The sequence below is a fragment of the Chaetura pelagica genome, unplaced genomic scaffold, assembly GCF_000747805.2.
Source record: "Chaetura pelagica isolate M959 unplaced genomic scaffold, ChaPel_1.0 scaffold316, whole genome shotgun sequence".
NCBI lineage: Eukaryota > Metazoa > Chordata > Aves > Apodiformes > Apodidae > Chaetura > Chaetura pelagica.
Window position 1 is genome coordinate 253,978 of NW_009953497.1, and position 15,658 is coordinate 269,635.

General features: G+C 40.6%; 1 protein-coding gene across 1 annotated transcript in view; it reads left to right on the forward strand.

Annotated features, from left to right (window-relative positions):
• Positions 1 to 15,658, forward strand: part of CHCHD6 (coiled-coil-helix-coiled-coil-helix domain containing 6) — a 72,437-nt gene that overhangs the window by 54,250 nt on the left and 2,529 nt on the right. Inside the window, exon 7 of the mRNA XM_009999303.1 lies at positions 2,864 to 2,934. Coding sequence (XP_009997605.1) covers positions 2,864 to 2,934 — 71 coding nt within the window. The remainder of the gene's footprint in view (positions 1 to 2,863; positions 2,935 to 15,658) is intronic.

The following is a 15,658-nucleotide window of genomic DNA, read 5'->3' on the forward strand; positions in this document are numbered from 1 at the left end:
CCTGCTGAATACCCTGTGTGTGTGGGCAGCTCTGCTCTAGTTGCTGGAAGTGCATCGGTGGTTCCAAGCTTGGTTCCTCCTTTGCAACATCATTATGAAGTCCTGAATTTTTGATGGGCGTCAGAGTGTTATCCTCTGTCACAGTGTGATAGGGTAAAATCCTGAAAATGAAGCAGACCTTGCATCTGAACTTATACAGATGAGGATACTTGAAAAGTTATTCTAAGTAGAAGTCCGAGATCACAGACTCTGCTGTCACTGTGCCCATGCTGAAAGGCCCAACTGTTGCTCATTTAGCTCCTGTTTAGGACAAAAATGAGCAAGACTTTCCCAAGGTACGTAAGGGCCCAGAGGCCAAGGAAAACCTGTTTAGCAAGTCTGATTGTTGAACAAACTTGGGTTTAAATGGTAAAACTCTGGGTTTTTTTTGCTTGGGGAAGCATTTAAAGATTCTGATTCACAGCATAGGAAATAGTGCTTCATTGGATTTTGGGGTTTTTGAGGGGGAGAGGGGAAGAAGGAGGCAAAAAGGTCTGATCCAAAGGCAAGAGCCCATTTGGATCACATGCAAAGATGTTTCCCCTTAATTTTTAAAACTCAGCAGCTTTCATCTTCATGTCAAAGGTCTTCTATGCCTCTCCTTGATTCTGTCATGTGCCTTGTGGTTTCTTTGAGGCCAAGTCTCTCCTCTTTTCCCTCACTGAGATTCTTGCCTTTCCATTCAGGTTCTCACTTGCCTGCTTTTCATCAGCTTTAGGAAGTGGAGCTGTTTCTTACTGGTTTCTTTCCCAGCTATTTTTGCCTGGGTTTGTAGCTGAGGATGTTGAAAATGAGGCTGACCATAGAACTGGGCAGGTGAACCTCTCTAGTAAACCAGGCGAGGTAGTTCCACAACCAGTGTGATCAACAGTGTAACCAGCAAATGCATCTGTTGGCTATTTTTTCTTTAGGTGGGTTAAATGCCAACCTCATGCTGCATCTCACGTACAACATATTTGTTCCTGTTTTCCTCTCCTGCTGCTGTTTCACTGCAGAGTGCTGCAGGCTAATAGTATCTGACGGGGCTACTTCCTATTGCCTGAAAAATGTTTAATTTTACTACCTTGCTTTCTCTCTTTTCCACTTTCTCTCATTTTGAGCTCTTAAACCTGGTCCCTTTGAGAAATCAGGCAGTATGAAATATGGAAATTGCTTGGGTAGTAATTGGAGAAATGGTGAGACTTAGGAAACCCATGGAGATAACGCTTACATCTACTTATTCACATTATTTAATTTTTAATGGCAAATTTAATTAATGAAGCACAGGTCTTGTGGTTTCATGTGTGAATAAGTAGCAGCAGGGAGCTGAAAGTCATGAGGTCTGTTTACAGGACCATTAATAGACTCCATTAAAAGCTGAACTCTTCGTTATAAGAAGGAGAAAAATGGGTATAATAGCATAGAAGTTTGACCAGTGTGTAACAAGTAAGTAAACGAAAACATGAATGACTCTTTGCTGGCAAGATGCATTTTGAAGTGGTTACTCATCCCTGATTTCTCAGTTTAAGTCTATCTCCTAGGTCAAAGTTCAAGGTTCTGCAGTTTTTTTGGTATGTGACATAAATTCAGGCACCAGAGATAAAATGCTTAAATATAACAGCTTGAAGCCCAGGCTCTGCAAACCTGTATAAACCTCCCAATTAGCTAAGCTTCACACAACTGGAGCTGAACAGGCAGCTGTTTTCCCTCGCCTGCAGATGGGAAATGGTGGCTTGCCCAAGATTGCACAAGTGGGAGAACCAGTAATAGAACATGAGTTATCTGTCCTTTCCTTTTTCTAACTGCTCAACAATACATGTCACCTCACCATGTGTAGAACCACAGCTGCATTGATGGGAAAATAAATGCAGAAGGGCAAGAGTAGCCTTCTGTATAAAAATGCCCAAATTGGGGGAGAGATTAGACAGCTAGAACCAGCACTAAGTGAATAGCTGTCCTTGCTTTCAATACCATTTTGTCACTTTTTTTGATTATTACATGTTTTCTGCATGTGCCTTCTCAGATGGAGGGTGTTGCAGATAAACTTTGAGGCAATTGCAGCTATTTCAGTAGAAAGTCCAGAGGCTTTGCCTAAAGCAGCTTTACCAGCAGTTTAGTGACACAAGACCTTGCAGCGGGGTTGCTGGGAGTGCCCAGCCCCTCTCTTCTGCTGCTTCTAAGTGTGACCGAGAGGAGGAATTCATCTGTGTTCAGCAGCTGAGCAATTGTGAATGAAAACTCTTTCTGTGCAAGCTCAGGAGAATTTAATGCAAACTTCTTAAGCCCTCCAGCAAGATACTCCAGACTCTGTTTGGCAATGCCTTAACTGATACCTGATATGCCTCCCTATGTTGTTAAAAGGGAAACAGGAAGCATAATTTTCTTTTAAAGTATGAGTAGCATAAGTAGAAGCACTTAAATGTAAAATGGATTTTCCAGTGTTAGCAGCCAATTCTGATACTTGCATGTCAGTAACTTACAAGACCTTTCATAGCAAGTAATGAAAAAAAGAGAACAAAACACAACCTAAGTCAAAATAACTTGGTGCTCGGGAACACCTTGTTTTTGTGGTTACAGGAAATAATCCAAGCTGATGGTTGGTTATCAGTGACCTTTTTCCCTCTCTTGCTTCCCGAAGATGAAGCACGGAAGGGAGGACATGTTGTGGCCTTGATGCATTTTGCTGAGGAGAAAACAACCTTTTAAGCATGTTTTTGTTTTCTTTGAACTGCATGTGCTGTTTGTTGTTGGAAATAGTTATTAATTATAGAAGATAACGCGGTGACAGGATAAGATCTGGGATGCCTTTGATTCTTAGAGCTGAGCATTATATTCTCTTTTTCAGAATGCAGAGATCTACAAGCTGACATCTGAGCAGTACCAGGAGGCAGCCACCAAGGCCGAGGAGTGGATAAAGTGAGGAGCCATTTTTGTTCTTTTCAGCAGTTCTAGTTGCATTTCATAACTCTGTGTGTAGCCTCTGGACATTCCCATAAACAGTGAAATTACCTGCTGTCAGGTATTTAGGGGTCTGAGGAGTTGTAAGCTAGCATCCTCTCTTTCTGTGCCAAGGTTGATAGAATTTAGTTGCTAATTCTTGCAAGGGGGAATGAGAGAGAAAATTCACATTAAATGGGAATATTTCCCTGGGTTTTCCAAAGAGCAATGGAATATGTTCAAACTTTGACCCAGTGTATTTAACCTGCACGTTGCAGCACTGTACTTGTACATGGCAGGAGAAGAATGGCACCACTTCAAAAGTTTTAATTGTCCAGGGGAGATAAATAGTCTAAATCTGAGCCCTGTAAATTTCAATCAAAATAGTTGTAATTATCATGAATGTTTTCTTACAGTGGGTGCAATGGTTTTTCTGACCTTTTTTATTGGCCTTGGCACAATTAAGGGACCTTTAATGTTGTCTTTTTACCATAAGCATATTTAGTGTCTAAATTCCATTTGTATTTGCCAGTAGTGTTATGTAGCTTATTGTTCCACATGCACTAACAGCTGTCCAAGAAGAAATATTTTCTTTAATTCTTTAATATTAATGAGTCCAAAGCAATTACACTGTCAAGAGCAGCACTCTGATCTCAGTTGGGTAAACAGTTGGCCAACATGCGCTAAACTGGAGTAGCAACATATGTAGTCCAGTTGGGTCCAGTCCAGACTGTATGATACTTAATTGCATAAATAGATAATATAGTAGTGATGAATATGTTAGTGGGGTGTGCAGTACATTGTGCTGTCTTTATTTAAAATTATGTTTGGCTGCCAAAGCATCACATAACCTGTTGTAATTTCACATTTTTGTTTGGACAGTCAAGTAATAAGTTGCTAAAGAAGCCAAAACAAGGCAGCTAACACATTGCATGCATTTTCATGCAGTTTTCCATAGCAGAATCCTAAATTCTATTTTAAAATAAAATTTTAAAAATTCATAGGACATAAAGTTCTGACAGTCTCTGATCAGTCTTTTCTTGGATTTGCTTCTGCAGATGTGTGATCAGTTATTGGGAACACACGTAGCAATGATTTATCCTTGTGACTTTGTAGAGGAAGAGATTGGGACCTTGGATTATATTCTTTATTTGCTGTTGCAGACTGTAACTAACCTATTTTTTATAGTAGCCTTAAGTTTGGTTCCTGAGGTTTCAGTTCCATTTGGTCTCTTCTGTTTCTTGTGGAGATGAGGACTGGTAATTTAGGAAACTCATGCATGCAGCCATTTCTCATAAGAGCTAGTGGCTGAAACCAACACAAATGCTAATGACTTGTTTCTTTAAAGATTCAGAAAATGTCTTTATGGTCTCTTAGGGATTCCTCCCTCTTTTCTTTGAGCCTTGATCATCTGCCAGTCTTATTGTACAATGCACTTCTGTTTCAAAGCCATATGATCTTGAGCTGTCAAAGGGACAGATTCCTTAGGCTCTTGTCCTTGCAGCTGCAGGAGACACCTGCCCTCATGTGAATTTTGCATGGAAAGATAACATGTCTAGGGGATGTCTTGAGAAGGGACAAGCTGCATGACACTACTGAAATTGAGGGAGAAGTTCAACATCATGCTTCCTTTTTCTTTACAGTAGAAACAGTAGAAGAGGGCTGGGGCTGTTTCTGGAGTGAGAACCCTGTTTTTTGAAGTCCATGTTGAAGCAAAGATAAGATATCTGAAACATTAATTGACTTTTGTGACAACACCTACAACTCTGCACAAGCGCTTAAGTGTTCCACAGACTTATTTCCTCTCAGTGATTTCCAAGCACTGCAGGACTTAGGAATGTTGTGCAAGCTTTGTACCCATGGTCCTTCACAGCATGTCCTTCACAGAAGCAGGCAGGTAAACCTTCCTCTTTCTTTGTATAAATGCAGAAGTACCTGGCACTGAGCTTCATATTAAATCACTGACACAGTCATTAGTGCTTGGTTTCTGCTTCAAGTTAGAACAACTAGGCTTGATGCCTTCATGGTCTGACTTGTGCAACAGTCTCACTTTGTTCCTCTTGACCTGAACCCAGCCTGCTCATGTCTCTATATTCTTCCCACCCTAGTGTCTCCTTTTTCTTTGTTTCTGGGCTGTGTCCAACCTGTTTCTTTCTCCCAGGAAGATGATGCTAGCAACAAGAAACCACTGAGCACAGCTTTCAGCACCTTAAGCAACTTGCCCTTGTTGCCTACATGCTGTGTCAAATTGGACAGTTGCCACGAACATATTGTCTCAATGATGTTCTTATAATTGGTGCATTGTTATTTTTCTCTTTTGTTAACCAACGGAATTAAAGTCTGGGGACCTAGAACTTTCCCCCTTTGCTTCCCTGTTTAGCCAACTGTGCACATCAGTAACCACCCACAAAGGAAGAAGCGTGTAAATAAAAAGCCAGAGCTCCCCGCCCTTCACTTCGTTCCACGTCCTTTTCTCGGTGTTCATAGAGCCATGACTCAGACTGGGTTTAGAGAAGACAACTTGCTAATCCCCTCCCTGCTACAGAGAATAAAATGGCATTTCATTCCAAGCTCTATTAATGCGCTCACTCCGGGGATAAAGCAGCACTCCCAAAAGGCAGTGGCCACATTTTTTTTTCCTGTTGCGTTGTCTTTGTCTTCTTTTGAGTGTTACATTTAGATTAGCTTCTGAGGATTAAATGTTATTACAGTCCCTGAATCTGTTAAGGGGAAAGAAAAAAACATCAGTAAAGAGGTTATGGCTTAGTGCAGGCACTCCAGCTTTATCCTCAAAATGCTGTTCCTTAAAAAAAATTGATTTATTTTCCTTTGTGAAGCTTGTCTTATCACGTTTTTATTTTATTTTTGTAGCTGTTAAATTTGGATGCAAGAGTTGACATAGGTGGGGGGGGCTGAACTGTCTCTAGAAGGTAAAGCTGCAGGAGTTGGGTGAGGGGATTAGGAAGCTGTTAAAAGATAAAATTGTTCTGAAGCTGAGTTTCCCTCTGAGATCTCCTTATAGTTTGCAGACCTGTTTCTGAAGCTGCTTACTGATGGCTCTGCTGCTTTGCATGTTGTGCTGAGGGGACTGTGTGTGCTTTGTGCTCTTATCAAGGAGTACATAAAGAACATTGGTATCTTACCCTGATAGAGATCACCCTTGAATCCAAGGCAGCTTTCCAATGGAGCAACCACCCAAGATATTTACTCCATATGGGACTTAGTATCTAAAGGTTCCATTTAATGGTCCTAAGGTCTTTAAACTTAATGGACATGAGTATTTAAGGTGATTAGGTTAGAGAAACTGGCACATAGTGAGTATCCTCCTGGGTTGAGCATGAATCAGACTCAGTGAGGGCAGGGGAAGAAAGATCATAGATGAGCTGTCTGCTGGGAACTGGGAATTTATGGGTTGCTTTCAGTACTCCTGTAGATGAAGATTTTAATGAGTTGCACAAAATTGTGTGAGACTGATGCCCCCTCAATTAAAATGGCAACATGAACTGGAACCTAAAACTGTCTTTTTTTTTTTTTTCTTGTTTATATAGACCTGGGAAGTTTGTAGGATAATTGTGTGGTGATGCATGAATGTATTAATCTTGAAATCTATTGTGAGGCCTCAGATGTTTCAAGAGAGGGCTATGCCCAAGAGTCAAGTTCTGAAATAGTTATTATATGGACAGTCATGAAACCCAAGGAGAAGAAGGGTAAAGATTACATCGTTTTCAAACAAAATTGCTCTGGGCTTTCACCTATCATTAGATTAGATAAATGATTAATTCATTGTTGAAATTAAGAGCTTCTGCAATAGATATTTAAGAGTTCCCAGTAATAAAATACTGATTACTTCTGGGAGCTCATCCCCAGCCTTATCTCAACATTGTACTTTTGTGCCCTGCAATGATGATACCTTCAGAAAAAATGGACCATCCCAGTCCTGTTCTTCTCTCAGTGCTTGGTTTCTGTTAGATGTTCCTACTTCTGTCTGCCCTGAGTCTGTTTCATGTAATCTTTAAATAAAGAGATGAGTTATTAGTTAAAGCTTTGCTGTTTCTCATGTTTATAAAGTTGCTCTTAGGAGGCTATAAGGCATGAAATTTCCCTGAAGTTATTTCAAAGAAGGGTAACAGAGTAGGTGGGTCAGTTTTGCCTTTGTGTCATTTTACGTAGTGTCAATTTTACTGAAAGAAATTTTTTCTGATCACTTTCAGTTCTGCCACACAAACATTTTCACTCATTTACATTAGCATGTAAATGTTTACTTTAATAATTCTGGAAGGCCCATTGTTAAGCAACTACTTGTAGTAGTGCATTGATTTCCAGGCAAGATATGTTCCCATACTACTTTAACAATATGATATGGGGTGATTTGTGTAATGAATTGGTGTAAATATTCCAGTTGGGCCATATTATTCTTTTTTGAACCAAATTTTAAATATTGAAAATTTATTAGATTGTATAATTTATGCAAGCTGTTGAATCTTCTTTCTGGGGACTCCTAAAATGCTGGTTCTAAGTAAGACTTTCCTTTTGCCAAGTTAATAAAATGATGTTCTAATCTAGTGTTCACAGTGTTGTCTTTCCTCTCGTGCATGATGAGGAAAGACTAATAAATCAGTCCAATGAACTGAGATTGCAGTCCTGTTAGTGCTGAAAAACTGGTGTAAAATATTAATAGGTCTTTTCAAAATTGCAAGAGCATTTCTTCAAAGGTTCATTGGTAGAACACTGAAATTTACAAAATAAAACCTGAGCAGCAAAGGCTGGAATAGCAAAGGAAGAGATGCCAAAGACTCCATGTAGTCTGTTAAGGATGTTTCTATTGCTATTGATTTTTACATGGAAAGCACTTGTATTCTGTAGTAATGTTCCTGTTATAAAACCCTTAGATCAGGGGGTTTTGGCAGGCCAAATCCAGATTGTTTTCAAAAGCATGGATATTTGTGCAGCTGTTAAAACAAACCTCAGAAATACTTTGTGCATCTGACTACATGAAATATTTCAGTTCAAAGCTCTTCGTTATGGAGAATGCAGTGAAAATAGAAGCAGATCTCTGCCTTCAGATTGGGAATTGCATATTCCTCTCTGTACTGTGGTGGGAGCAATGTTTCTCCAGGTTTCATAGTATTTGATTTTGTATTTAGATGTACTGGCAGGTTCACACCAACACCCAGAACTTCCTATGCCTTTTCTACCCCTCTTCCCTTAGCTTGAGTTGGGACAGATATGAATATTAATTAAGGACCCAGCTCAGCTTATTGCTGTTGAGTTTTTCTGCCTCTGTCTTCCAGGGTATTGTGTGCTGGCTGATGGAAATGGCATGGGGTTGATTTGTAGAGGATTGAGGTTAAAGTTGTCTGGGGAAACCTTCCAAAAAGAGTGGTGAATTAAAGATGTCAGAAGCAATAATGCCTGCAAAACCACTTGTTACCAGTGAATTAATGACTTGTTTGCTAATTAGCAGCCTAAGGCAAAGTTGAGGTAACACTCCTAACAATCTGGTCATTAATTCAGTAGCAACTGCTTTCAGGGGCAATGCTGCTATTTTGAACAGTAATTGTATTTCTGATTCGGGATTATACATGCTGTGCAAAATGTTTTTATTTACTGTTGAGTCATTGATCCCTCCTGGAGTGATGGAGGGATGACTGGAGAGACCAAAGGCAACTACCAGTGGGGGAAATTTCAGGAGAGAAATAGTTTCTTCTGTGGGTCAGAGCATCTGTCTTTCCACCTTCTGAAGAAATAAGGACTGTGGCAGGACAGCTGTGGACACCTTCCATCGTGGTGATGGATCTGCACAGAGGAAATTGTTGGTGTGTGATGTTGACTGATGAGAGAATGAGGTCCTTTCCTCCTTTACAAAGGGAGAGAAAAAAGTTCTCTGCCATCAGACCCGGCTTGGATGACTTGATTTTATTATGTATTTATTTGCTGTGATTTTGATAGTTCATGAAGGTTAAAATAGGCTATGAGTCCCATCAGCTTTTGGAATCTCAAGATCAGGTGGTACTTGGCCTACTGTGAGAGGACCTTGCTGAGGTTGGTTCTTTCTTCCTGTCCTTTTCCTTGTTAGTCCTGGAAGTGTCTCTTATCTGCCTGTCTGGGACACACACGTACCACACCAAACACAATTATAACTGAAAAAGGTTTTTGGAAGTCAGGAGCATTTGCTTGTTCAGGTATGAATATTGATTCTTCAAAGAGAAGTTCTCAGCATTGTGCTGACTGAGTGCCACTAATGGCATGATGGAGCAGCCTCAAGTAGGCCTGGGTCTCATTAACTCACCTGAGACATTTCATGTGCTCTTCTCCAAACTTAAAACCATGTCATTTAAATTATTTTCTACAAGGATTATTTTAAAAAAAAATATTTGAGGATTTCTTGAAATTATAGTAGTTAGGTAAAAAAAAAAAAGCAAACCAGAAACTGCAGCCTGCCCCCAAAACAGACTTCAAGGCTTTTTGTGTGTTCTTTGAAAGCAACATTATTGATGTTCTCTGGAGGATGAGTATCTGCTTAATGGGGATCTTGCTGAGTCAGTACTCAGCAAATTGCAGAGTGTGGTAGAAGGGGGCACTGTGGTTTTGAAGAGTAGAGCATGTGTGGGCAGAAGCAAGGGGATTTTAATAGGGTGAATGTTTAACTTTGGCTCTCACCTTAACTTTAGTGCTGGCAGCTTTATAGTCCTCTCAAAATTTGTTTATTCATCTTTAGCAGGATATACAGATATGCATATGCACAGGATATGCACTGTCAGTGCAGAATAGACTAATGGACTATTTTTTGTCCATCACTGGTACCCCTTTACGTGGTCTGCTGGAAACTGCAGGGACCTAGTGTAGTGCTTTGTGGCATTTTTAGAAAAGTAACTGCAGCTCAAACGAATGGTCAGGGGGTTCCTTTAAAAAGAACATTTCGTTAGCAGTCTGACATCATTACAAGATCATCTCACATAAAAAACATTTACTGAGCCTGTCTGTCCCTGATGTCTTGCAATTCTATGAAGTCAGCATATCACATCTTCAGTTCCCTTCTTTAGAATGCTTTTTGTGGAGGGGTTTTAATAGACCAACAAAGAATATGGGCCCAGCATTCTCCCAGCAGGCAGTTCCCCAGCTAAACCTAAGACATTTACAGCACTATCACTACTCAGAAATTCTTAGGGCCAGTGCTGCATCCATTGTGTAAGCTCCATGCATTCCCCTCCTGACCTGAGATCTTCACCAGTTTTTAGACTTTTATTTTTTTTTATCTGAAGAAAGAAAATTCCCATTCGGGTCACTTCTTGGGTGTGTGTTGTTTTCAGATTCAGTTATTGCTTGCTATATTGCTTTTCTGCCTTGTGGGAGCTGAGCCAGCTTCCTTTCTGATTCAAAGAACTCCTTCCAGCAACAAGATTCTGACTCATTGCTGCTTGGCTTACGGAGACCATTTTGCTGCTAACTTTAGGCTCTTCATCTTCGCTAGTCAACTTTTAGTAGCTTGGCATCTTTGGAAAAAATGGTGCATGGCTTTGTGAGCAGAAGATCCAGTTCTGTTAACTTCTCTATCTCTTGGCAAGTGGAGGAAGAGGCAGTAGTTTTCATCTTCCAAACTGGCAGTTTCTCTAACTCCATGTTAGACCATCATAATCAGTAAAGAATTTACATCCAAATGTACATTGGAATTACGCGCTTATGGGTTAGGATCTCTTGTTATTCCAAACCTCTTGCCATCTGCCACACAGAATGCTAACAGGGATGATTAGTTATGGTGTTTTCAGGTTCAGTAGGATAGAGATAATTTAATTTTAAATGATTTTATACAGTATTTTGCATATTGGTGCCCTCCTGCTGCCCTGAAGACCCACATCCCATTGCCAGTGTCTGCAGCTTATGGTGTGTATTTGGTTGAAAGTGCACTTGGCAAAGCACAGGGTAGTATAAATTGAAGTCTTTGAGGATGACCCAGTGGTCAAATGGGTAATGACTACTTGTGTGTGAGGATAAATGGTGTAGGAGGATAGGACAACTTGTGGTAAATCAGAGTAAGACAGAGTTGGAACCAGCACTGGTTGGGTTACAGAATCTCTTCGCATCAGTTTCATCACTGAAATGGAGAAATTGTTGTTGGATTTCCAAAATAGAGGTTGTTACAGAGAATTGCTAAATTTTAGTTATTTTCCACTTCAATCTGTATATTTTAGAGCTTGAGGTTTTGGATTTTTTTGTTTGTTTGATGAAGAAAATGTGGCTGAGTCAGGCTGTTTTCACTGAATGCAGAACAGTGACACAAGTTGCTGACACTCAAGATTTAGACATTTTGTGTTAACTTTAGTTCTCAGTGATAGAATCTAATTACTTACATAGGAGAAGATTTCAGAACAGCTTCTGTGTATCTGTGATTGGAAGGAGAGGAGGTATCTGTCCTGGAAAGGACAAGGGTGCACTGGGTGCATGAATTGCAGTGGAAGATTGTGTGGCAGCTTCAAACAAGCTGTTAAAAGAGGAATGGAGATTGGAAAGTACTTGAGTGACAATTTTTTGGGGATCACAAAGTCAACCAGAAATTCCTACTATTTTATAAATATGCATTCATTAAGCACTTCCATGGACATGGTAGGGAAAAAGAGAATTGGGTGACGTGTTATTGAAATGCAGCTGTCAAGGGGAAGAGAGAGGGGAAGTACCGCAGGTGTGCAGTAGGGTGCTGCAGGCAGTGTGACAAGGCTTATGGGAAGGATTTAGAAAGAAAAATACAACTGGCTCAGCTGAAATTTGGAGGTAGTTCCCCTGTTCTCAAAAAAATTGTCACAAGCTTTCACCTTTTCTCTTGATCCATCCCGTTACTCTACACAATATGTAACTTCTACAAGCCTTGTATTTAATCCATGAGTGGCAAAACCTGATGAACAGTGTTTTGAATACATGAGGCTGATCAGAAATATTTCCTTCCTGATCACATTAGTTCATCCACATGAGACATGCAGTTTGTTTACACTGTGCTAGATTATGTAGCTTAAATTTGACTGAATCTTTAGTAGATGTTTGGGTGATCTGTTAAGCTTCTTCCATTTCATCTTTCTTGTCAAACAGCTGCAACATGACTCTTTCCTCTTTCATTCAAGCCATGTTGTCAAGCTGATGTGCAGCATTAGGGAATTCCATAGGTTGTAGTGAGGCCATAGTGTTTGCTTTGTGATAGTGGAGTGCAGCCTATGGTAAAAGTTAGCTTTCCTGGCTGATTGTGCTGATGAGCTTGTTACATGTGAATGAAATGTTTTAATTGTGTTTAATTTTCTGCTGTAAATGTCAAGGATGCAATAATGAGAGAGGATGGAACCTTTCAATGTGCTGTGTACTCTATCTTTCTGGAGTTATTTTTCTGACATGTTAAAGTGAAGCCATCAGAGCCAACTGCTACCCAAGGGAGAATGTAGCTTCACAGGTCACCTAATCATTCACCAGTGCTTATATACATACAGGACAGCATGGCAGCACACCATGTTTGTGACCACAGCATCACTGGGCTTAGTCTGAAATGCATGTAACATACTCTGGGTATATAAATGTGCTAACCAACTATATGACACATCTCCAGTTCCTTCCTGGCATGCAGGTGGAGCTGCTGTGTGCCCTGGGTTTTGCTCACAGTGCTGCCCATGCAGCTCATTGCTGATCTCTGACCTGTCTGCACTGTGGTGACTAATGTAGGTTTGCTCAAGTTAGCTCAGACAATGGTCTTGGTCAAATAATGCAGCAGAAAGCAACTAATCCTGTTGTTGGATTTTGCAGCCCACAAGAAATGCCTGGTTGCTGCCCCATTTGGGTTGCTGCTTGCAGCTGTGTGCTCGAGCTAGCTGCTCTGAAGTTGGCTTATATGAGGGACTCTGCATGTCTTTGGTTTTCACTTTCTGAGCAGAGGTATCAAAACACATAGGTTGAGATGCCATCAGTCTCTATTTTGAGCTTTTTCTCAGCTTGAATAGTTTACCAGAGTAAAAAGTAAAAAGAGGATCTTGTTCTTAACTCCATCTGGAATTGGTGCTCCACCCAGAAAAGCCAAGTAATGGTATGATACTCACTGTGGAGTTACTGATTTTGCACTAGTGTGAAGAGCTGCCAAGTCCTGAAGCACTGAAGTTGTATCTCTGCTTGGCTGGTCTGATTTTTCAACTGGGTGGAAGGACTAGCAAATAAATACATTCACATCTTTCAGGTTTCCCTTGCTTTCCAATACTGAGTCCATTTTTCTCCCTAAAAGGACCCTGTTATCAGCAACTAGCTAGTAGCCATTGTGCTGTGTTGGAAACCTGTCTATGGAGTCTGTATCCTGATGATACTGCCTTAATCCCTTGTTGCAGGAAGTTTGTCTTTGGAAGCTGTGTTTCTTCTTGATTAATTGATGGATGTTTAGACCAGGACTTTTCCTACTGTTGCAGAGCTTATGATGGAAATCCTTGAAGAACCTTGCTTTAACCTCCCAGACACTTAGCACTTCTTCATGGGGTTTATATCCACATAGAAATGAATTTGCCAAGACAAATGAAAGCAGTTATTGATTGGAGCAGCTGTTACCTGCTGCTATTGAACAGGTAGGAGAGGGTTAAGAAGAAAACCTCTTCTGAGCCGCTAGATTGGCCCTGACTAAGATGAATGTCTAATTCACTCCCAGCGTCCTTACTGCTGCCAGTAATAAAAAGCTTGCTTCACATATTCACCCCACTGCAGACGTTTCTCTTAAATTAAATATCAAGAGGACATATAATAGCACGATTCCACGCCAAGCCAATATTATCAGATTGATGTCAGCAGTGATAATAGAAGAAGGATAAGTTGATGAGATTTCATTTATTAAATAAAGGGAATATGCAGTGATAGAAAGGATTTGGTAACTCTTGGTGTGTCAAAATGCAGCAAGATCACACTCATTCTGTCTTACCTCAAGGGACAACAGGGAGAAGGATGCCTTTTGTTTCATTTTAAGAAAACCTCCCTTCTGTTCTAGACAAAGCACTGATTTAGGTCCTTCCATGGGAGGGGTAGAGTAAGATCTGAGATCGTGGATTTGGTGTGTACATGTGTCTTCCTTCATTTGGAAGGATTTTCGGGTGTCTTCTTTCCACTGCACAGTGGTGAGGCAAAGGTTTATTTCCCCACATGCAGTTTGTGGGGAGGCACTGCTAGGGACTTTTATTTCTAGATTTATCCTTTCCTTTTTCCTACCTGTCATATTTTTCTCCTTTCCTTTTCTTTCAAACAGACGAGAATGTGTTATTGGTTCAGTCTTTCATATTCTGGATGTCCTGCACTTATTTCTGAGGTATTATCAGAGCTCATCTCCCATATATGCCTGTCCACGGGTAATGTCCTAGCCCCTCCCAGTCCAGCTTTTCTCTCTTGCCTTTTTCCTAGCTGCTATGAATGAGCTTCTTACATCTGGTTTGATAATATCAGTAGCAGTCATAATGTGTTGTGTTTTTGTTTTTTTTTAAGACAGAGGCTAATTCTCTACCTTTTTTGGTGGTAGCATATTTTGCTTAAAATTATGAGCCATGTTAGAAGAAAGATCAAAGCATAGTAGTCTTCTGCTCTTCATGTATTCAAAGCTCATCCCTGCTCTACCATGCTCCTTCCCCCTTGTTATTTAAGAAATAATAAAAGCTCTCAAACAACAAGGTGTTTAGTAAGAGCAGAGGATTGGAGTGTCCAGGAAGATTTTTTCTAAAGGTTGGTTAGTGCCAACAGCCTTGTGAGCTGGGCTGAGGTTGAAGGGAGATCATTGATGAAGGTCCACCTCCTTTGGAAATCAATGGGCCATTGCTCTCAACAGAGATGTTTGCAGTTAGATGCTGCTGGTCTCCAGCAGGCTTTTCATGTTTAATTCCTTTTCTTTTCAGATATGGGTAAAGCCAGACAATGGTAAAGTGCAGCTTGTTTATAGGGCTGTAATTCCCACTTGTGGAAATGTTGCAACCTGAAGTTGAGAATTAAGGTGAACAAGAGGATGGTGTCCCTTTGATAGAACAAGAGTAGTGGTTGCTGTGCTGGGAGGGAAGCTCCTCAAGCAATTGCTCAGTTGCCCTTTTCCAGTCCAGACGGATACCAGAACTTATGTACTCCTGGACTCTGCACGATATGCTTCCCTGTGGTGAGCTCACATTTACTTCTTGTCCCTTCATTTCTTAGACCACACCACTGTGGCACAGTGATAGTTACCTCCCTTGCTTCCTGCTCCAAAGTCAAATGTCATTCTCAATAGGATTTAACAGGTTCTGTTGGATTTCCAGTTCACTTGTGAATGCACTAATATATTGGTTTGTGTAACTTGTATTAATAATGACCTTGACCAACATTGCATTATGTTGATTAGTTTCTCTAAATCTGTTTTGAGAAGCTGGTGTGATTGATGCATAGGCAGAGTTTGAGGTTTTACTTTGAAGAAATAAAGGAGAATATTCTTGTTATGATTCTGAGTATGGTACCCACACATCCTCTCTGTTGCAGGAAGTGGCATGGATGAAGGCTGATGTAGGTACTCACTAGGCAATGCATGCCATTCTGTGTTGATGGGTCCCTTGTCTCTGGCAGGCTTTGGGCAGCAACACCCATTCTGTGGCTTCTCACTTAGCTCTGTGTGGCTTTTAAGTAACCCTTTAAGACACCTTGGGCTGAACACCAAAGTGTCTCCTGAAGAAGAGGACCATGGACTTGGCATTCC